Source organism: Fundulus heteroclitus, chromosome 5, assembly GCF_011125445.2.
Source record: "Fundulus heteroclitus isolate FHET01 chromosome 5, MU-UCD_Fhet_4.1, whole genome shotgun sequence".
Classification (NCBI taxonomy): domain Eukaryota; kingdom Metazoa; phylum Chordata; class Actinopteri; order Cyprinodontiformes; family Fundulidae; genus Fundulus; species Fundulus heteroclitus.
In genome coordinates this window covers 2,019,135-2,042,286 of record NC_046365.1, presented here as the reverse complement: position 1 = coordinate 2,042,286, position 23,152 = coordinate 2,019,135, and the positions used below count along the sequence as shown (strand labels likewise).

Here is a 23,152-nt window from a genome sequence, read left to right as displayed (position 1 = left end):
ATTTGTAATGCTGAGAAGAGCTGGGAGCACTCAGCTTTGAGGTTATGTTGTTCTGAACTCTGTAGATTCAAGCTTCTGTATAAAAAAAACACGAGGACGACTCTGACTCCCTGGGTGCTTTATTAATGGTGCGTTTAATGCAATGGGACGTTACAGAACTAGTCCACAGATGTCAACAAAAAAACGTATAGGATCAGCAGTGAGATAGGTTATCCATCTATTCTTTTTATTTTTTAGGTATGTTTTCTACCTATTAGACAGGGTTTGATGCATTACATTACTGAAAATTCTGAACGACCCCTATATGGGCTATTCTGTGCCTATTGCCTTTCCCAGATGTGAAAAATAATCATTTTGTAATCAAATTTAATTTATTTACAGCACTTATAAAAACAACTGCTGTTGGCTAAAGTGCTGCAGACACATTACAATATTTTAAAGTTAAAAACATAAAAAATAAAATAAAAACATTACAAGACTAAATAAAATCATAACTTAATGCTCGTTAGGTGCTGCATTAAAAACCAGCAAGTACAAAAGGATTGAAGCTATCAAGTTTACATCTGAATCAGCTCTGGGTTTTTACAGAGAAGAGTTCTACTGTATCTTAGAAATGGTGGATGCTCAATTTAATAAGCATCAAAATGCCTAGTTTATTCAACTAGGCATTCAAACAATAAAAGAAGTAGAAAACTCCTCCCTTACCCTCATTACAAATGTTGCACAAGTTTACAAATATCCTTCTTAGTTTATTATGATGATTATTTAATAACCAGAAGTAGTTTTAGTTGAAATATGAATCTTATTTAATTCTACATTTTGTGCTTTAAATTCAAATTTTATTGCTGCTTTTATATTTTAAACAGTGACCCAAAAGTCTAATTCTAAAGATTCGGCCTTGGCCTCGACCTCAGAAGAACCAGTCTTGACTCCATCACTGCTTCCTACTTGCTTAACAATGCTTTTTTTTTCTTTATACTTCAAAGATCTCATTAATTATGGAGCATAGCTGGCATAAAACGTTCAAATGGTCCATGCAGTGTAATTTAACTGTATATATGTTTCAGTTGTGACCTGTTTTGACCTGTTGAACACTGAATAACCGGGAATGACCTCCACCAGGTAGATAATATTTACTTAAATAATCAAAGCACATTTCCTTACAGAAGTGCATAAACAGAACATAGAAATAAATCTTAAATCCTTGGATTTCAGCAGATAGAAAACATCCACCCAGTGGTAACACACTTCACCTGCAGAAGCCCTGCTTCGGTCAGTCTGCCCCAGGGCAGCTGTGGCTACAGTGTAGCTCACCACCGTCAGCGTGAGGATGACTGGATGTAGGCTGAATGCCTAAGCTGCCATCTTAAAGCCACCTCAAACCTTTATGTGACGACCACTCCACCTACTGTGCTAGCATAAACGAACCAGCAGATAACAGCAGAACTGTCCGCTGGATTTTGTTTCATTTTGATTCTATGTGGGGTCAGACTTAATGTGTCAAAGCAAAACAAGTGAACCCAAACAGTATGTGACGTCATAACAGTTAGTCATCAGTTAGTTTTCTCTTTTGAAGTTTATGAAATGTTTAGTTTATGTTTTATCTCACTAAATTGTTACATAATGACAATTATAAACAAAACCTGAACTCATCCATTTGGATGCATTGTGTAATGCAACACATTGAGAGAACAATGATGGTGAACATGCAGAAAGGCACAGAACACAAGACACACACACACACACACACACACACACACACACACACACACACACACACACACACACACACACACACACATACACACCAATCTTTCTCTCTTTGTCTTCACCCCCTAGCCTTTAACCCCCTCCACTGTATCTGTCTTTGTCTGGCTCTCTGTGTGTCTCCCAGCCTCTTTGTATGGAGCCTGCCACAACATTTTGATTTACTTAAGTGACTCCATTCTGCAATCAGCCTCAGACATGAACTGTGTGCTTCTGCTCTTGTTCTCTGTGTGTGTTTGTGCGCGTGTGTTGTTCGGAGTCGAATCCCGACGACTAGCCTGACATTCATTAGCCTGATCAATGACTGAGCCTTATCTCACTCCTCTGCTTATTCTCTTCTCATCTTCAGCATATTCTTTTACAGTTTGACCCAGCTCTCATCTTCTTAGTTTTCAGCTCTGGAAGATGGTAAACAAAAAGGTTCATTTCAGAATCTCTTCTTCCCTCGTTCCCTGAACCATCATTGATGAGAACTGGTGTTGAGAAACATGTTGGTTTTTTTTCTCCTCTCCTTCCTGCCTTTCATTTAGTGGCTCATTGATTAGTTCTGGTGTTGAGGAGAATTGCCTGCCTGGTCCCAAAGTAAAAAGCACTAAGTGTAATTCATGCTTCTCTGTATGCCGTGGTGGGACATGCCTACTCCTTTCACTATAGACGATGTCAATAAACCCTGGCGTCATCCTGCCGCTGGCAAACAAACTTGTCTTTTTTATGCGGCTTTTTCCGCTCTCAGCTGATTGACTTGGCGTCTATTGAGGCATCTAGAGGCTGGACAGCGGATGATTTTTGGCGTCTTTTCACTCTCAACTGGGAAAAGACAACCTGTCTGTGTGTAACAGAAGAAAATAGTCACACCACGTTTGCTCACACGTCTTACAGAATATGTGACCTCTGGATGAAAACTTGTTTTTGTTGGTTGTTTTTAGAGATAAAGAAAAGTAAATTTTTTGGTGTATTAGGTCATTAGCGTTGTATAACTAATCTGGTTCATTTGCATATGTAACCCCATCCTCTGCATTTGTTAGCTGATAATTCCTCATCATATTATCTTTAAATACTAGTGATGCACGATATATCAGCATTAACATCGGTATCGACCAATGTTAGTTTGTTAGTATTAGTTATTTTTAAATATATTGGTATTGGTCCAATAAGTAAAACGGGGCCGATATTAACAACCGATATTTATGTCCATCTAGTTGCCCTTTATACCTGTGTTTAAAGAGATGGAGGTGAGGGGAATGTCATGAGTCATGTTAAAGTGATAGTGATGCATCACAGCCAGGATTGTGGGACTTCTAAATCAAGCAGAGATTAAAAAAAAAGGAGTGTGTAAGTAGACTATTACCAACTAGGGCTGCAACAACAAATCGATAAAAATCGACAAATAAAAGTGAATTTCGTTATCGATTCGTTGTGTCGCGGAGCTGTTTACCTCATGCAGGCAGTCGTCAATGCTAGCTGACTGGCTGCAGAGCGATGTAAACGCAGTGAGGCATTTTCAAATTCTGCTTTTTTTTGTAGTAAATCCTACAAATGACAACACAGAGAAAATGGCTCGACCAGTTCTGAAAAGATAGGAGCACGTTGCGCATCACAAAACTGCTTCAGGATGCCGCCCTAACGTCTATCTGCCTGATAACTCGTCTATTGCGGCTGTTAGCTTGTTAGCTGGTTAACAAGAGGAGCACTACGTGCCCTGATGTGATTAAAATGTGTTCGGATTAAAGAAAAAAGTACTCCGAATGCACCATTTATATGGGCTGAAAATCAAATTATCCGATCATGACGTGCGTTTACTTGCAATAAGCTTTATTCAAAGTAGAAACTGGCAGAGTTGATGAATTTCCATAAAACAATCGCAGAGGTTTTGTACTTCTTTATGTGGCAAAGCAACAAGCGCAGAGGTGCGTTGGTTCTGACTGTTCTGAGCGCACAGAATGGACCCGCACCAGGTTCTGAGATGGTTGACGACTGCTACATTTCCTCCCGCTCCGCTGTAGAGAGAGCGGAAGGAAATGATGGTCGTCCCCAAATGTTCTGTGCTACACAGCGCTGCGGCCCCATCCTCCACATGTAAGCGCTGGAAGTTCATGGGAGTTAATCGGAACAAGCGTTTAGACGGACGCTGATCGGATAACGGATCATAAACCAGCCCTCTCAATCGGACTACAGTCTAATTTTGATGGTAATAATTTGTTTAAGATTAAGATTTAAGTTTTCATTTAATGGCAAAGTCTGAGTGAAGGTACTGTATGGGAGAGAGGAGCAGGGCTCTAAACTAACTTTTCAAGTATCAAGAGAATCAAGAATCAAGAATTTTGGGGAGACACTCAGAATGATAACAGGCAGAACGAAAAAAAAAACACTTACAGAAAAACAAAACACAAACATTCCTAAAGGACAACCTCAAAATTGTAAAACCTCAGAAGAAAAAAAAAGTATTAAATACCCAACACCCTTTTTGAATCTTAGGAGAAAACTGCATTGATACCTCAGTTTTATCGCTTCACTTTTTTTTGTGTTAAATTGCTGTTCTTATAGACATTGACTATTAAATGATTGTTAGTCAATCTAGTAAACATAAAGTTCTTAATTTCAAGCTAAATTATTTATTACCTAATATTATTGTAACAGAACACATAACTAGCAACTTGTGTTTTGTGAGCTTATTAGCTCCTCCATTCCAAATGTTCAATTTTGGACAAAAATTGAGTTAGAACAGTTTTCAGTCGGTACAAACTTTTACAAAATTTAACCATTACAGAAACAAGTATACATACATACATACATACATACATACATACATACATACATACATACAGGCACACACACAGGCACACACACAAACACACACACACCAGTAAATATCTGTTATCGAACATAACAGCAATATTGATATCAGAAATCGATATCGGCCCAGATTTTTATGCTGGTGCATCCCTATTAAATAACCAAAAACATCCGTTTTTTATTCACTTCTGGGCCTTTTATTATTTACTGAATCTCATTATAGAAAAGTGTGTTAGAAATGCTTTGATGTGAACTGTATCTATTGGACCTGAATCTGAATGACTGGATTGACTTATGATCGACTACCATGAAAAACATTGAACAGAGCTGGGTGAAAGAAACAGAACTGGAAGCCATGTAACTGGATTTGAAATCTCGTTATTATGCCCTGACATGATTTTTGCTGTTGCAAAAGCAGAGGCTGGGAATATATCACAACATTTGGATGGATACGTCTCAGTTTTAGCATAGAGTATATCATATCAATATAACTGTATGTCTAAAAACAAACTGCCCACAGTAGGATACATAAAATCACTCAATAGGCAGGAGTAAAAGCCTAGTAAAAGATACACATAGAAGACTATCCTACTCTAATGGCCTAACATCCCAAATGCATTCATAATCTGAAATGAAAATGTGGTTAAATGGAAATAATCATTTACCTTTCCCCGTTAGTATTTAATGTTAAAAGTTACAGGTCTCTTTTTCTTGCTTTGATCACTGTAAGAGAAGATGTACCGTACAAGAAAAAACCAAAACATCAGCCATTAGGGTTCAGGCTTCTTATTTGTTAGATTTATAAACACCAGACCTTGTATGCCGCTTTAGTAATAAACGTCCTTGTTTTTTTTTTATCATCCATTAATGTGCTTTCAGTTTTCCTGGTACATAAAATAAATGTGGACTGTAATGAAGTGGATTGTATTTGGACTATCTTGCACTGCATTAAGTCGGCTCACCGTATATTAGAACGAAACAAGACTGAACTTGATTTTATTGGATTGAACTGTTTTATGTTTACTTGAAGGTAATTAGTTGTTTAAACAGCATAATGCCCAAACCTAGCTAATGCAGTGTATTGTTTCTATCTGAACCAACTCAAATAAAAAGAAAAAAACTGAATGGATGGGCACTCGAAAACAGCATGAAGGAGGAGCTTTATTTTTCAGGCCTGACCCTGCAGTCATTGCTCTGTTCTCCAACAAACTTTTAAAAACCCAGATTTCACAGCAGAAATCAAACTTAATTGCTGCCTGTTATTGACTGTAGAAATAACTTTGTAGATGAAACTTTTCATACACCCTTTCACTTTTTACATTAGAATTCAGTATTTTTCCCCTTGAAAACCTTTAAAAATAACCAGAAGGAACTTGGCAACCCATATTGTTCTAAGCTTTTCTGCTACATGGTGCGTCAAGTAAACAGGCCGTATCAATATTACTGGATTCTCTAGCATTCTCAGTTTCTCCCATTCTGTCCCTCCCTCTCTCTCTCTATTTGCCTGTCTGTGCAAGGAAATATCAGCCAAAGGCCTTTCTCTGACGTTGCTTGATATTCCACAAAATCAGTGGTGCAAAGAAAAACAAGTTTAAGAAGGGGTACGTGGTAATACAGACAAATAAAAGGAAAAAAGCATGTCTAGATAGAGCAGGAAGTGGTGAGATGGATATTTTAGAAGCTTGGCTGAACATTGGTTGGTTAGGTCAAGCTGGGACTACTTTGGGAAAAGAGGACCACACACATATCCACAAACATACATATGTGCGCAGCCTTTTAGGCATTTTAGAACCAGACTTCAGAGCTGTTTCTGATTGTGTTTAGATGGAAATGTATATATGAGCAGACGTCTGTCTGTCTCTCTACTCACACGACCCCATTCAGCTGTCTCTTTCCCTTTTTCTCCCTTTGATGCCCCTTCTCCTAATGGCATCTGACTAATTGTGGCACTCATAGCTTTTCAGGCCATCAAAGTGTGTTTCCTATCCAAATCTTTAGTGTAAGCGGGCCAATCCATGCTTACTGACCAGCCAACACAGCTCAACATCTGGTACTTATCACATGCACAACCAAACAGGTCTGAACAGAACTGAAATCTGGTGCTCTGAATGGAACCATTCCCAGTTCCTAAACACTACTTTCACACTATGAAGACTGTGCTAAGCTGTCCATGAGCTACGGCCTCTGTGTAGCTCATGGACGATGGCACACAATGATTTTCATGCCATCATATGTTTCACACAGTACTCTACAACATCCTTGATTAAACATGTTACTCCAAAATTGTAAAGTGTGGCACCATGGGAAATGTATTTTTATTAGCTTGTAGTGCAACTAGTAGTCAGCGAGGTCATGGAGCACTTCAATAAGAAAAGTCCAAGGGTTTTCCAACTTTGTACGTCAATCCCATATCTAGGTTCTTCTTTGAGAGGACAACAGGACAGCTTTAACCATCAGAACTTCCTCCTGGGTCACTGAGATCTGCTTTAGTTTGTCCAGGGATTGTCTCCTTCTCTGAGAACTTTCTGATGAATCAGAGAACAACTTGTCTGGAGAAAGCATCTTTTCTTCTAGCCACCACTAAATGTTGCCCAAGTTCTACCATTGGTGATTTCACTCCAATTTGAATCTTACTCTAGCACATCAACACTGCTGCAGAGATCAAATTGCCTTGTTATGGGCTTGGTGTGTCAACTTGTCAGTGACTAGTGACAGTGAATAGTGGTGTATGGAAGCCCAGATCAGAGACAAGCTACAGCACCTGTAGCCCTACTCTCCTCTTCCCTCAGGACCCCAGATTTTAACCACTACAAGATCTGAGCTTGCTGAAAATCTAAGCCACGCTATCGCACATCTAGCCCTTTTCAGATCACATCTGCCATCCACACGTCCCTATCAGCAAAAGGCTCCTCACACAGAACATCCAAGTTGCCTCACCCCTGTTACGCCTGTGATGCTCCTTGGGTGGCAGTCACAGAGCCGTAACACATGAGATGTAAGGGTTAAAATGGGTTTGAGGAATGAGTGTGACATAGTGATGCAATGCAAAGCAACGACAACAGCAGCAGCCGAGTCCATGGGCGCAATCAATAAAGTGTTGATAACGGTGCACAAAAGCTTTGCTTGTATCTGGGGTTTTTTAAAGCCTAAGACAGCCAGCATGGAGAACTTGTAAGGATGCCAAAGTTAAACATATGCACGCTGCCCAGGCCACATCAGCTAAGGTAGAGCCTTTGGTCCTGTGATGCTCTGAAGGCCCTTTTGTCAGCAGATTGACTTGTATGATGTGAATGACAGCATTATCTGTAACGATGTCAAGAATAATGGGGACCGCACTGCTATATTAATACACCTCCTAAGACTAGATTTTCTATGACACAGGGAGGTCTTTATCCTATTTTTTTATATTGGGAGTGCTTGTACCTGTGGTTCAAATAACCACCTTGATTTCAACCTAAATCACAGTACATGTCAACAGAGTAAACTATGCTCGAGGACACCATGACCTCATCACCATGTTCTCATCAAACATATTTTCGCTCTAATGTGAGCAAAACTGACAGCTTCTAAACATGGCGCACACTCCACTGAAATGAAATGGGAGTTATGGACTTCACCAGTCCCTCAACTAAGGCTAAGGTTAGAAAAAAATGAAATAACCCCTAAAAGTCCCTTTACCATGTGTTACAGGTATGTACAACCGAGCGGCATACTCCTCTTCTTCCTCCTCCTCTTCCTCTTCCTCGTCAGAGTCTGGCTCAATAGCATCGGCTAACAGCGGGTTGTCATGTGGATTTGACTGTGGATGTGATTGGTCAATGACAGGTGATGGGCAGGAGGGAGAGGGCATGGGAGAACCTATGAAAGAACACAACCAAAAAGAAAAAAAAGAAAGATGAATTTAAAGAAACAAATAAAACAAAATTTTTTAAAGGTTACTAAAATCTGGAAGCAAAAATGACTGAACAATGAAGTATGATTGTTACTGCAGAGAGTGCAATATGTGAAATGAGACTGATGACATTACAGCAGCTGACAAGAAAATATCAGGAGTTATGCTAAACCTTAAGGAGGAACAAAACCTTTTCAGAGCTGGGTTATAATTTGAGCCTGCGGCGAGGCTGGTTTGGGCTTAAACAGACCCTACTCCAGGTTGTCGAGGTGTCTGAGTGATGAACATGAGGAAGAGCTGACTTTCTGTTGCACCGCCATCAAAGCACACTTACAAGAAGAGTGCAAAAAAAATCAATTGTGTATTGATGTGGTAACCTTGGCATTTAGTGACTTCCCAATGCTAAATTGCACAGCTCCCTGCTCGTTTAAATTTCTCTTTCTGGTCTGTTTGTATATTTTGGAGGCACAAATAACTGCATCACAACAAAAGAGCGTAATTAATGGTTAAAAACGAAAGCAAAATCAATTCCAAACAATTTTGTTGAATTAAGGCTGTCTGTCAGTATTTATTCTACTAAAAGACAGCCTAAATGTATTTACTACAGTATTATTATTTAATGTTTAAACTTTTCCATAATTTAAGAGACACCATGAATACATATTTTAAAGCAAGAAAATCTAAACATCCTTCTAATATGAAGTATGAATTAATCACTATTGCCCTTTCTGTTGGTTTTCATAAATTTCAGAAAAGTCATCTGAAGCACAGATACAAAAAGCCACAAACTCTAAAACAAGAAGCCCCTCTATGTATGGATGACAATGTTGTGACTGTAACAGCAACCATCCGGATAACCTGCAAGGTAATGCGAGTAGGGATTATTTTTTGACAGATTTTTTTTTTAAATGGTAAAATGTCAAATGGATAGCGCTCACCTGTTCTCAACACAAAAAGCACAGAGTTAGCCATTTTCCACAAGGAAAGCAAAAGGGCTACACTTGGGGGACTGGTTGCCTAGTGGTTAGAGCACTGTGCTTGTGTCTTGGAGGTTCTGGGTTCAACTCCCACAAACTGGTTGTCCCACAGGCCAATCATTGTGTGGTGCTCACCTAAAGCCGATGTGCATGCTCGTTCCTTGATAGTTTTAGTGTTTATGTATCCAGTGACCTTCCCTGTTAGCCGTTCAATTGTAGCTCCGCTGCTCTCGCCGTATACTTTGAAAATGGCTGAATGTCGCAAGAAGCAAACCGTCCTACATGTTTATGAGAAGAAGAGGAAGGCCTCAGTAGGATCACTTAAGATCCGAGTGGATTTGGGAGATTCTTTCACGCGATTGCACTGAGGAGCTGAAAGCAGGTAGGATGGTCTTGCACGTGCGCAGTTATTCAAAAAGGAACTTGGCCGTTTCTTACCAACATTTCCAGAGAAATTGTCCACTCTACCTTTAACTTTTGATGTGCTCTCTGTCAGCACAATATGCCTCCTGATGTCAACAGATTTAATTAAATCAAAAACTGTTCTATCAAACAATCTAACTGCATATTTAGCAATGCTACCTAGCTTCTAACAGCTGTGGTTGTCTTCACTGGGAGTGATCCAAATGAATGAGAGTGTTTAACCACAGCTAAGTCAGCGTTTCACTACTTTGACCTCACTTTCACTGAGCACATGTGTCGGATTAACGTGAAGTGACTTGTTAGGTCTAAGCAAATGTTGTTAATTAACTAAGCGCAAATGGACTGATGGAGTTTGTCACCATGACAGATGGTGTCTTTTGGAACAATGCAGTATAGTTAAACTCCCATGAGTAGCACATTGCTTTTGCAATCATCACATGGCTCATCACCACATGGCTCACTAATATAAAGTCTTCTGATAATACAGATGTTGGGATAAATGTGCTGAATAACATGCCTGTGCACATCAAGATAACAGTGCTAGTGAGCAGAAATGACTGAATCTACAGCAGAGTCGCCAGGATTTAGTCTTTTGCCACTGAGGTGAACTACAGGAGCACACTAGGCTCATAACAGACTGATTTCAAATTTTCAAATCCTTCTATAGGGTGCTGGTTTGTTAAGTCTCCTCACTCAGGTAACATTTCCACTGCTTTCCTTCTTCTTACTGGACAAATCCCGATGTAAATCTTCCTCTTCTGAACTAAAATTTCAGCTGGAGACCTGGCTTTCACCTCTTGTGTTTTGGGTGGCCATTTTGTTATGCACTGAGGGCCGAGTTTAGCATTCCAAATGTAACGTGATCACCCTGACAGCTCTGGGCTGTATTATCAGTTGCATTGCATTATCTTTTTTTTAAACACATTTTTACACATTTCTCAATTTCAATGCTGAAAACACTACAGTAGCTACACAATTAGCTCCACACCCAAACAACGAGAAGTTGTAGAAATGCTAGAAATAAATAAAACAATAAAAAATAAAACAAAGGTTTTACTGAAGTCACGAGATGACAGCCTTTGGTCTATTATCATTATTATTGGCATGAATAGAGACAAACTAAATACAGTTTTCTTTTGAAACACCCTGTATGTTGGCCTTTCCTTTATTTAATGTAAATAATTCTGACATGTCAGATATTTTAGACTTCTGCTGTTGTGTCTGGCCATAGAACAGCAAAGCAGCTTAAAAGGAAACTAATCTAAAGTAGCATGGCCTAAGTCTCTGGTTAATTACTTTCCTGTATTGCCTTTTTTTGGCTTTTTGTTTCACTGAGATAGGAAATCAAATTTATGTAGTATTTTTTATTGAATGCCCATCCCCCGGTCCTCATGCTGAGTGATGTTGAATACAGGAGGGGAAAAAATGCTGTTTGGCTTCTGCAGAGAAAACATGAACATTACAGGATTAGAGCTACAAGAGAGCAATATTAAAGAGCAGATATGCTCCACTGCATTGACTGGATTCACTGGACACAAACCGATCAGCACTGTTATATCGTCTCCTGCAAAGAATGCTATTTTTTAGATAATGTAAGCAGCTGTCAGACAAATTGGCTGACTTAGACATTTACTATTTTGTAATTAATAACACTGTTTCAGGAAGCTTTTACTACAACCCAAAAACTGTATTGTATGCCGAACAATAGCGCACATGGTTATCATACAACAATATCTGTTCATTTTTGGATCATTGTTAGCACTGTGTTTGATGCCTTAGAGCCACAAAAAAACACGCATTTCATCTTAGAGCACACATACATTTTTTTTAAATAAACACTGCAATTACATCTAAAACAAAAAAATGAAAATGAGACTACTTTACATAAAGAAGCAGCAAAAAAGCTAGAATGTCATTTACAGTAATTTTTGACTACATCGTTTATGAATTATTAGATTGGTTAACTGGTGACTAAGCTGATGGTCGCAAATGACAAAAATAAAACAAAATAAAATTTTTAAAAAAATCACATGAGACTGACTGCATATAGCACTTATTTTTAGAGCATGTTGCAGTGAGTTTCTAGAGCAAAACACAAAAAGGTGATTACAACAGAGCAGGGCATTTTCATCACAATGGGTAATCGATCTTTTTTACAGCCTTTTGCATCAAATTAAGCCATGCATAATACAGACATGTATATCAGACAAATACAAGACCAGGTGGCATTACATCATAAAATATGAAAGCGACAATATTAAAAATGTCAGATCTAAGGGTTTTAATACAGCTAATTGGAGCTTATTTCTTTCTAGGAGTCATTACATCTCGTCTGTGACATCTTCAAGCTTAAATGCTTACAGGCTGCTTTGCTCTAGCTTTCCTTCTGCTTTGTTATTTCCAGTCTATAAAAAACATTGGTTTAGAATTAGAAAATTTCTCTGGCTTGAAATTCTATTTTTGGATTTTTCTTGAACTCAATAAATCTCCACATCAAAGACTCTCCTATAGAGCTCCTTGTTGGAAATATCATAGAGGAGGAGCGACATTAAACAGCTGCATCTCAGGCCTGAAGGAAACCCTAGGCCTTACATTTATTAGTGCGTGGAAGCTTTTTCTATGTATTTAGGTACATGCAGTAAATAACCCAGAAGAAGATGTTTTAATATCAAAGCCAGATGTATCTTTCTTTAGTTTGATCAATACAGTAAAAATATAAAATATAAAGTATTAAAATAATCTGTATGAAAATTGCTGGATGCCTCCTGGCATCCCTCCTCAGGATAAAGATTCAAGTAGCATTTATGTCTTGATAGAACAATGGAAATGAGTCATATGAATCATATTTAATGATGAAATTAGAACTCAAGTAGAATAAGAATGAAACATTTGCTGTACGTTCCTTAAAAGGCAGGATGAAGTTCAAGTGGGTAAGAAACTGTGCTGAAGGGAAGGGGAAACCCTCTCAGGGATGTTGTGTTTTTCACCAAACCAGTTTCAGTGCTAAACTAGTATGAGTGCTTCTTTATCATCTGTTTTTCTGTTCACAATGCCACAGATAACTGGTGCTATCTCAGCACCAACTCTAAGCTGGGCATAGAGCTGGCAAGAGGAATAGGAGGGCTCTGGTGGCCAACTACCAACCAGTTCCTTTTGATCTCACAATTTTGTGTAAAACAAAATGTAAAACATTGAATTTTTAACATGAATTTCAACCCGAATTAGTAATGGGATAATTATTTCCCCTTCACTCTTTATTCATCACCAATCAAGGAAATTCTCTGGGGGTAAAATGGCATTTACACCCAGATCTCAAACTGGCAGCATTAAGAAATCCTCCTTTAAACACTATATGTAACAGTGGTTTATTGAATACTGCTAGTGTTCTTCAGAAATCAGCCAGTTGGGATTGGAAAGTATTTCTAAATGCCGTCGATAAATTTAGTTGCCATCTGTTTGCAGGGATACTGAGATAAATAATGTGATTTCTGTACATAACTAAACTTACACATTTGTTATTTGTCAGGAATGTAGCAGGAAACCAAAAAAGACATTTTGTATTTATAGAAGAGTTATGTGTACGACCATATGAGTAGGGCAAGTACATTTAGCAGCAGGATGTTAAGTGGTGTAAAAAAGTGTTTGTCCTCCTCCTGATCACCCACAGAAATACGCTGCATCAAATCTAGGATGAAAAATTTACTGGACAGATGTTCTATTGTGACAAAATTAGCGAGCTTGTTCTATGGCTGCAGAAATCTAAACTTATCATCATGAGGTTCAGAGTCCTGCGCCAGACTAGGTGTCGATCGCTCTGAGTCATACCCAATAAAAGTGGGACCAAGGAACCTACTTCCTGCATGCAATAATACAGGACACTGAGGAGAGGGATCTCATCTTTTAGTGTTACATCAACACTAAGACAGTATTTGGACTCATGATGTAGAACTCATACTCTTACTTCAAGTCAAGTGGAAACAAGTTGCGAATAAAAAGAGAAGAATAGTTGTTTTTATTTACAGTAAATTGAAATGTGTGCCAATAGGAACTTGATGCCAGTAGGAACTTTAGTATACAGCGAGGTCTTTGGGGAGCAGTACAATATGTGAATGTGTAGATAAAGCATTTTGGTCTGAATTGCAAATACCTTCTGATTAAAAACAGGGATATTCACCCAATTTGGCTAACCAAAGAACATGTCATGAAAACAGCAGTTGATTTAAGCAACTTCTTTGAAAAACCCTGGTGTGGCCCATCCAGAACCAAAGTCTGGAGTCAAGGGAGCATCTGCTGAGAATCTCTGGAAAGACTTGAATATGGATGAGCGCTCCACATACAAACCAACTGAGGTTAAATGATTCTTCCAGGAAGAAAGGAAGAAAAGAAAGATGAGCCAAGCTTATTTCCAAGAAGACTTCAGGCTTTTATACATAGCTCTTACGGTATATCTGCCAATAGTGTTCTCAGCAAGTAGTGAAGCCTTTCATGTAAACTGTATATGATCGCTTTTGTAAACGACAAACTGTTGTTGCCCTGTCACTCTAGAAGAACATGATAAAACAAATAGAGTCCATTATAAAGTGATAAGTCATTTAAGATTAAAAGAAGGGAAATGTTTTAACAAATGGGAAATATATGTCTGACTCAGTTCAACACATGCAGAAAAATAAACCATAAACCAGTGAGCTAATAAAGCCAGGTCAGTCATAGGAATGGCAAGCAGGTAAGACAAAGGAGCGTCAGAGTTAGAAGACAAAAAGTGTCAGCTGACAGGATATAAAGAGTCTGATATGAAAGAATGACTTCTACACCCTGAGGCTGTTAGGCCCGTCGCACATTCAGAGTGATGTATCCACTGCTGAGTAGGACTGAGAGCTGGGAAGGAGGCCACACACCTCCAATTTAAGCCCAATTTAGTGCAACAGAACAGCAAGAACAAAACTTCTAATTTAATCAGCCTAGATGTGATCAACTCACAATAATCAGTGCACAAAACCTCAAAAAGGTTGGATTTTGTGTACATGAGCAGCAGATAGTGAGGTATGATCAATGTAGCCTAGTCTCGCTCTGCTGTTGAGCAACACATTTAAAAGAACGGGTTGTATATCCAAGGGGCCCACCCTCTCTGACCGGGCAAAAGTCATAAGAAAGCAAACTTAGCCTTTCCATTTGCACCACTTTACGGGTCAGAGTTGCTTTTTTATTGTTTTAGACCATGTTTATTAGAACCACAGCACAGTTAACACTTGGATAAAAGCAGTCCTTAAATTTCAGTCAGCTCACTCTTTGTGTGTTGAAGCCCAGAACAGTCTTGACTGGTACAGGACTTTTTTTAATAGACAGAGTCAGTTTCAGAAATTTAAGGCAAACAGTTTAAAGAATTTTCTTTTCCTAATAAATGAAAAAGATTTACAATCAGCAGTGTCTCAACTGACACTATATCATCTTATCCACCTGTAACCCCACACTGCTGATGTCAAGCTGCCTAAATCCTGACAGCTTTCACATTAGGACAAAATATATCCCTGAAAATAACAGTAAATTCACTTTTTAAACAGTGGATTAACTGTTGTGGGTTACTAGTACATCTGGACTGCTGACAAAACGTGAGAAAAATAAACCGAACTGAACCAAACCAGAACAGCGAATTCTGCTAACTACTCCACCACATAGTAAAGGATTGGGACACGGTAAGACGCTAAAGAAAAAAACTAATAAATAGAATAACACCAAAACTTAGGACATCCAATCAAACACTAACTTCTGCATTAACAAATGTTTACGCTTATTCCCTATCTGCAATCTTATTTGCTACTTAGCTCTAGGAAAGAAAGTGATTTATTGCACTTTAAATAAGTAAAAACAGCCTTGTTTTACTCTTTATACAAAAATATCAACAAATGCATTTTCTAGCTGAGGAGAAAGTTAGGACACTCTACCTCTAAAAGCTAATCCTAGCCTCCAGTCTCTGGGATCAGGTTTACCCCCACTTTCCGCTGGGAAAGTGGGGGTAAACCAGGGGTTTCTTGCATGTTCAGCCTCATGTACGAACCGCACCTACACACAAAAAATCTGCTGCGCAACGTTTAACGCCCAACTTGGGATGTTTAAAAATGAATGTTGCGTGAAAGTGTGCAGTAATCCACGTGAACCTGTGACCTGACAATAGCAAACTCACCCTAACCCACTGAAACATAACGCCATTCAGTTTTGTTTAACTCAAGGAGCATCGAGCCAAATGACTTTTCAAGAGCTTGAGCTTTTGGTTTAAACCCGGACAAAGAAACTGAATCACATTAGCCTCATATAATGTAACATACCTCCAAAAATGGTGGAAACAACCTCAATCAGATGTAAACTGTAAATATTCCTCTGTTTTTGTCCCATGTAGATGTAAGGACATCGCCGATGGAGGAATTCAGATCCCTCAGAGATCATACTGACCTGCTGGCACATGAAGATGGGTGGCTTATGAGATTGCTCAGAGCAGTCCTCTTGGAGCCCTGCATGGAACTAACCCCCATATGTTACAGTAGGTAACTAGGAAGTTCAAGTTCTAACTGTGCTGTGTTCTTTGTAACCAGAGCTTTTCAGAGGAAGCTGACTGACAGGTCGGGTATTTCACATTCATTCCTAAGCTGTGCCAAGACAGCCACATGGTATGGCCTCATCCGTATGTGGCTCAGATACATAAATGTCCCCTCAACTGTGGCTCTCGTTTGCAGCAAGGAGCCAATTTCCAAATGTAATCGGAGCCCTGACTGCCTTCATATTGCTATAAGAAGCCCATCTGTAAATGAATTTGCTTTTGTCAAATAGTAAGTCTTTTTTAAGTATATGTACATCCTGTTTGTGATGTGTCTTGTCATGTAGTGTTATGTTGGTCTGTTAAACTCAGGATTAATCTATTCTATAATAATAATTATTCTCATGATAAAGTAGTGTTGGGAACAAAATAAGAGCAGGCCCTGTGTGCGGTGTCTGACTGATTTAAAGTACTCCCCGAAGTGTGAGTGGGAACAGACTTCCTAAACGAAGCATGGGAGGCATATTCCTGTCATTACAATGATTTGCTCTACATTACAGTGATCATCATTACGCTATAATCAAGCTCCATGCAGCAGACAGCGACACTTGGATTTCATAGACAAACTTTATATTTTAGTCATATTTTAGTTAATGAGTCACTGATGTCACTCAAGAAGCTGATGGTTTGCTACAAATATCCCTCAAGGTGTCTCTGTGACGGCCTGACAGCACCATTGCCAAGGTTACTTGGACAAATGGTGGGTGTGTTCTCTGTATTTATACTGATTTGACTCTGCCCAGGACTTGCTGTTATGTTTACTGCCTTGTTGTAAACATAACAGCAAGTCCTGCAACAAGGCAGTAACCCAAGTACAGTGCTTGAAGGTACCCTCAAGTACCCTCAAGCACTGGTAGGACGTATTGTGGTTCAATGTTTGTTTGTTTCTGCCGAAAGGCTGTGTGTGGTGGAAGCCAAACATGTCCTGGAGTCTGGTGTCCAGAAAACACCAGTTTAGGCTTAGCTGTCCAAAGAACCCTGCGTTCCCTCATCTTTCAAGAAGGAACAAACGTTTCTTTCCAATCAAAATTAAAATTGTGCAGTCTAATTTATGATTGTACCGACTGCCCTTCTACCAACAGGAGGTCCTGTGATGACCTCAAAGGGACTTGTTCTAGCATCTTGCAGTCTGCTTCAGGGTGAACGTGCTTGAACAGCCAGACTTAGATACTTTAGCTGTTTTCACTGTCATTTTCAGACAGTGAAATGGATGATGTCAAACTCTTAAGACCTCTTTAATCTCTGAAAATGTCTCAAACTGCTACAATCTGCCGTGTGAAGGCCTCAGACAGCTCTCTGGGTCTCACAGCGGGCCACAAGAAATGGCATCTTTTTAAATTCAATTTTAGCATAAACTTTTATAAGGGCTTTGCTTCAATTTTAACACTTGAATTTGTCATTATTGTTAATATTGATATTAAATATCTTTGTCCAAATATTCTAGAAAAAAAACATAGGGCTTTCATAGGGTCTCCTGCTATGAGAACTTGAAATTTGATTACAGTACAAGGAAAATAGCAAAGGACGTGGTAGATTCTCTAACACCTTAAGCTTAACAACTTGTTGAACACATCCTCCCTGTTATTGTTAACTAATTTCCTCTTGTAAACATCAGTTTAGTTCCTGTTTGCCAGGGGAATAAACAAAATCACTCTCACATCCATAAAACTCCAAATGTAAACTGAATTAGCTCAAAAGTACTGCATGAAGCTGCTGTGCAGAGCTCATTATTAAGCACAGATAAACAACACCATCAATCCATGTTAAGATCTCATAAACTTATGAATATAATTATAGGCAAAGTACATATGCGTACATACATAAAGCAGTAGCCTTTAGCTGTTGATGTTTTGTAATTTGGACTCTTTTCCAGCACAGAGGAAAGGAGTTAAATAACGTAATGTGATCATGGAGAGTTACCACAAAATATGTCTTAGAGGCTACAATCTGAAGACAGAACATCTCCAGATGTTCTTCTCGTCTTAAATGGCTTGCTTATGTTTACCCAATACCATCTGTTGCAATATGCGCTTTCAGCAAATATGTGGTTTAATGAGCCATATGCTGGAATCGGCCGGCTTTCTGCTGTTCTGTTTCTACATTTAGCAGTAACCACGCTTCAGGCATGGATCACAGAGGACTGAGAGAAAATCCTTGCAAAGCACTAAAATTGCTTAAAATGTCATTAGAAAATTGTTTATAAAATAGTAAACATAAAAACACACAAAACAGACACATTGAATAAAATTCAGACACTCAAGATTATGTAAGTAATACATATTAATACATACTAATTCCAGTTTTGTTCACACATTTTCAGATTCAGTTTTTGATAACTCAAGATTTGTTAGATTAGGAACTTATTTTTCATAATATTTTATAAATTTCAGAAGTTTGAAGTTGGTCTTTTTTGTTAGCAGTTAGCTTTCACTACATTATAGAACTTCCATGGATTCTCTAAAGCATGAATCCGTTGCCCATGAAAAGGAGACTTCACCAATGCAGATGACCATGTTCTCTTACTTTTGGAGTGACAGGACAGGATAAAAGTGTGACAGCTCTGCCGGGATTGAAACTGAGCTAATCTATTATCATTTCACAGCGTTCATACTAAAAATCTGTGTTATGATCAAGTCGAGGAGGAGGTTTGTGAAATTCACAAATATTTAATAAATAAAACCTGAGTCACAAAGAAGCATTGGCCACACAGTAGCGGCAGCAGCGCTTTATCTTTGAATAATCTCTTAATTTTATTGCCTATATAATTTACTGCTGCTTTTCATCTATCAAAAAAATTATCTGTTTATGATCACCAGGGTTGTGTTTTTATTAGTTTGACTATAAAGTGTTTAAATCCCTAACATATGACCTTAGATGAAGGATTTACTTTCTCATTTGTGAAAGACTGTGAACAGACATAGATATCCTTCTATCCTGACAGTAGTCAATACACTGTGTATTCAGAAAAAGAAGGTTCAAAATTAGATCTCTGTGAGAGCTGCAGGACTGTAAAAACTCTGACCAATCCCTGCCGTTCAGTCCGAATAACAGGTCCCTCGACTTCTAGGGGTATCACCTTATCTATTGGTTGTCCCATATGGCAATCACTGTTATGCAGTCATGTAACCCCAATGTGCGTCCTTGTTAGTTTCCACTTGCTGCTTGCGTAAGCGCACTACTAGTATTTATCTATCCTGTTAGCTTCAGTTAGCTTGGGTTAGCTTCATTGTTAGCTGTTCCTTGTAGCTCCACTGCTCTCCCCGTATACTTTGAACATGGCTGAGAGTCGCAAGAAGGAAACCGTGTCCATGTTTATAAGAAGAAGAGGAAGGCCTCAAAAAAGAGAGTGGATTTAGGAGATCCTTTTCACACAATCCCCCTGAGGAGAGGAAGATGTTCCTGTGCATGTGTAGTTATTCAAAAAGGGACTCCATCTTCAAGGTAAAATATGAGCTGTGTTAAACTGATTTGTCTGAGTAGTATTTCTAATTCAACCAATTTGAAATGCTAAGACCTTTCCCTCCACAAAACTCCTGGTAAATGAAAAAGTACTACCTCCCTACCAGGGCCTTTTCCTGGGGGAAATTTCTACCCTGGTCATCTTTTTTGACCCTGGGAGTTAATAAGAGTCCCAGAAATCGACTCTGGTTCCTGGTAAAAGTTGCTGTAGTGGAAATGAGACTTGAATATTTGCTTTTAAAAGCCTTCTGAATCTAAATACATATTTTAGGAGGCAATCCAAGATATAAAGGCCATTATTAATAAACTAAAATATTATTAAAAAGTTATTTCACTAACTCCATCACTAAGTGAAACATGTTATATAGATTAATTAAACACAGGCGGATGTACTCAAGCCTTTCTTTTTGATAATTATGAGGATTTTCCACAATATTTAATATTAAAATATTTTGTCAGACCCATAAGAAAATAATACAGAAATGTGGGCTTTATGAGAAACCTCTTTTTGAGATCAATAAAGTATGTTTGGATTTAATTTTCTTAAAAGCTGTTATTTTCAAAAGATACTTTTAATTTGATAAACAATCATCATCAAAACAAATTTTATTCTATTGAGTAGGAGCTATTACAACCAAATAGAGAAAAATAGATACATATCAGTTTGTGGCCATAACTGCAACATTAATGTTGATAATGGCCCTGTCTCTATTTTTTTCTTCCTAAATCTGTCTCATTGACATTTACTTTAATATTACTTAAATACAACTGGAATCTATTCATTGTTTAAAGTTTCTTCATATGCGTTTTCTACTACAGACTGTGATTTTATTGCTGCATTATTGTATTAATGTATAAGTAAGCACATCATGAGCACTGCACAATCCAGAAATAAATTCCTGTTATGTGTACACATACCTGGCAAATAAAGCTGATTCTGGAATATTTCCTGTTGTTATGTATATTAAACTTAGAGATAAAAAGTCTCCCAGTTGAGCTTTACTTCAGCTTTCTGATGAAAAGACACACATTGCTCAAACTTCAAATACAAACAGACTCATTTGCCTTTACCCTAATAGCTTTAACTATGAGGATGAAACAAAGTGCCTTTCATTTCCCCTTCAGGAGGAGTATGGTAGCTGTGCCCCCATAAATATCTCCTTGAAACAAATGGAAAAGGACAAAAGGAAACTCAAAGAGCGAGGAACTCAAGCTTAATTGAGCTAAAATGACTCAGTACTTTCCTCCTCAGTCATTATCTGCTCTTTCTGTTCTAAGTTTCTGAGATCTGTCTGCCTTTTCTTTGAGTGTACTAAAGTATAAAATAGTGCTAAACCACTCTGTCCTCCAGGCACAATTACAGTAACACACATAATGACAGACTGTCACAACCAAGACAACCCCTCACACACCTCCCACAGATCCACACGCGGCAGTCCAGGACAAACATTGGAAGACAACATGAGCGCACACGAACTCGGCCACATCTCTGAAAATCCTTTTCTAGGGCTGATTTAATCTTAGTCCTGTGATGGGCTGGTGAACCGTACCTCTGCGACCTTTCAAGGATTAAATGTTCATAGCAAATAGATGGATTTTACCTTCATCAAGATCTAATCCAAGCAGTGGTGGTTAGTTAAAAACCACCCCATCTATATTTTACATAATCTGGAGTTGCTGTGGAGTACGTAGAGAACATGTTGAGCAGTCAGAATTTCCATGAATTACTCAAGTGTATAATCAAACCCACACGTTCAGATGAACATGTAAACACACAGTGTGACCTGTCCCCTGATGTCATTATTTTCCCGGCTAATGTGCTCTTTAGAGGAATGATTTGTGCGTGTGTGGTATAAATTTGCTGCGTCCGCTGGGGGAAACCACAAGCGTGAGCAATATGTTACCAGTTCTTTCTACACAAACAGTCTGAAACCATCTTCAGCGAAGGCAGAGCAGCCAGATCATCAAGCATCCAGGCTCCCTTGGACTTTACCGAAGCTGGCTAGCTTACAAATGCGGACATCATTGTGTTTTATTGGGTTCTTAGGTGGTATTTTACTTTTTCATATTTTCACTATTAAAAATTGAAGAGCATGCTGTGCATTCACATGCACCCCCCCCCCCCCCACACACACACACACACACACCACCACCACTACAATCACTTTTTACTGTGATACTCCTATATAAAACCCAGTGCAGATGTCACCTACTTAGTAAACTGAGTCCACCTGTGTTCCATTTTATCTAAAATATAGATGCAGCTTTTCCATGAAGGTTTCAGAGGTTTATTGGAGAACAAAAAGCATTCTGGTTCAAATTAAAGCAGCGTTAAGTTCTACAACACTATTCCACACTTCTAACATCTCCTAGGGTTCTCTGTCCATCACCTGCAGACATACCAGGACATGGACGTCCACCTAAACTGACAGGCCAACCAAGGTGAGCATTAAACAGACGATCAGTCAAGAGCCCCATTATAAACTCTGGAGGAGCTGTATGAATCTGCAGCTCAAGTGGAAGAATATGTAGAAACACCAACCATTAAGTGTACACTCCATAAAACTGATCTTTATGGAAGACTTGGAAGAAGAAAGTAGTAAGTAAGAGCTCTCATTTTGAGTTTGTCACCAACCAATGTAGGTGACCCAGCAAACGTGGGGGAAAGGGATGAGTTGATTGGGTGAGATAAAGCTAAAATTGAAATTTCTGAATGACATGTATGGAGCTATGTGTGATACTAAACACTGCACATCACCCTGAAAACAGTTTTTCTGCAGAAAAAAAGTTAAAAGTTTCCGTCTAAACATGCAAAGCTGGTGGAGACAGATGAAAACCTTTTTTTTTTTTTTGTATGGAAATGCATGCACCCCTCTACTATTATGCTCTACTTGTGTGTTGGCCTTATATTCTAGATCAGCACAGGACCCCATAGGGAAGGGTTAAATCTACATCTATCCTTCCCGCCTAAAAACCCTCTCCTGTAGTTAAAACCTGAATGTTTAAAGCCATGCCCTTAAAGAATAGACACCAGTCTAATAAACAGCTAACAGGACCAGAGAGATGCATTACCCATCAGCTGACCATATACTGTTTGCCAAGTTTTCAGTCAATAGCTCTTTAACAATCACCCCACTGGCACTGTCTGCCACTCTGCTATCTGGGGTAGTTCTTATAGAAATAAAATGTGAGCTAGTTTTTTCTTTGTGACAGGCAACTTGGAATGGAGTGCTCCAAGACCCAAGTTAAAATTGG

At 38.7% G+C, this 23,152-nt stretch overlaps 1 protein-coding gene across 4 annotated transcripts in view; it reads right to left on the bottom strand.

Annotated features, from left to right (window-relative positions):
- LOC105919475 (teneurin-3-like) overlaps positions 1 to 23,152 on the bottom strand; it is a 457,194-nt gene that overhangs the window by 209,229 nt on the left and 224,813 nt on the right. For all 4 annotated transcript variants that reach the window (XM_036136710.1, XM_036136711.1, XM_036136709.1 and 1 more), the window contains one exon: positions 8,239 to 8,418. In XM_036136710.1, coding sequence (XP_035992603.1) covers positions 8,239 to 8,418 — 180 coding nt within the window. The remainder of the gene's footprint in view (positions 1 to 8,238; positions 8,419 to 23,152) is intronic.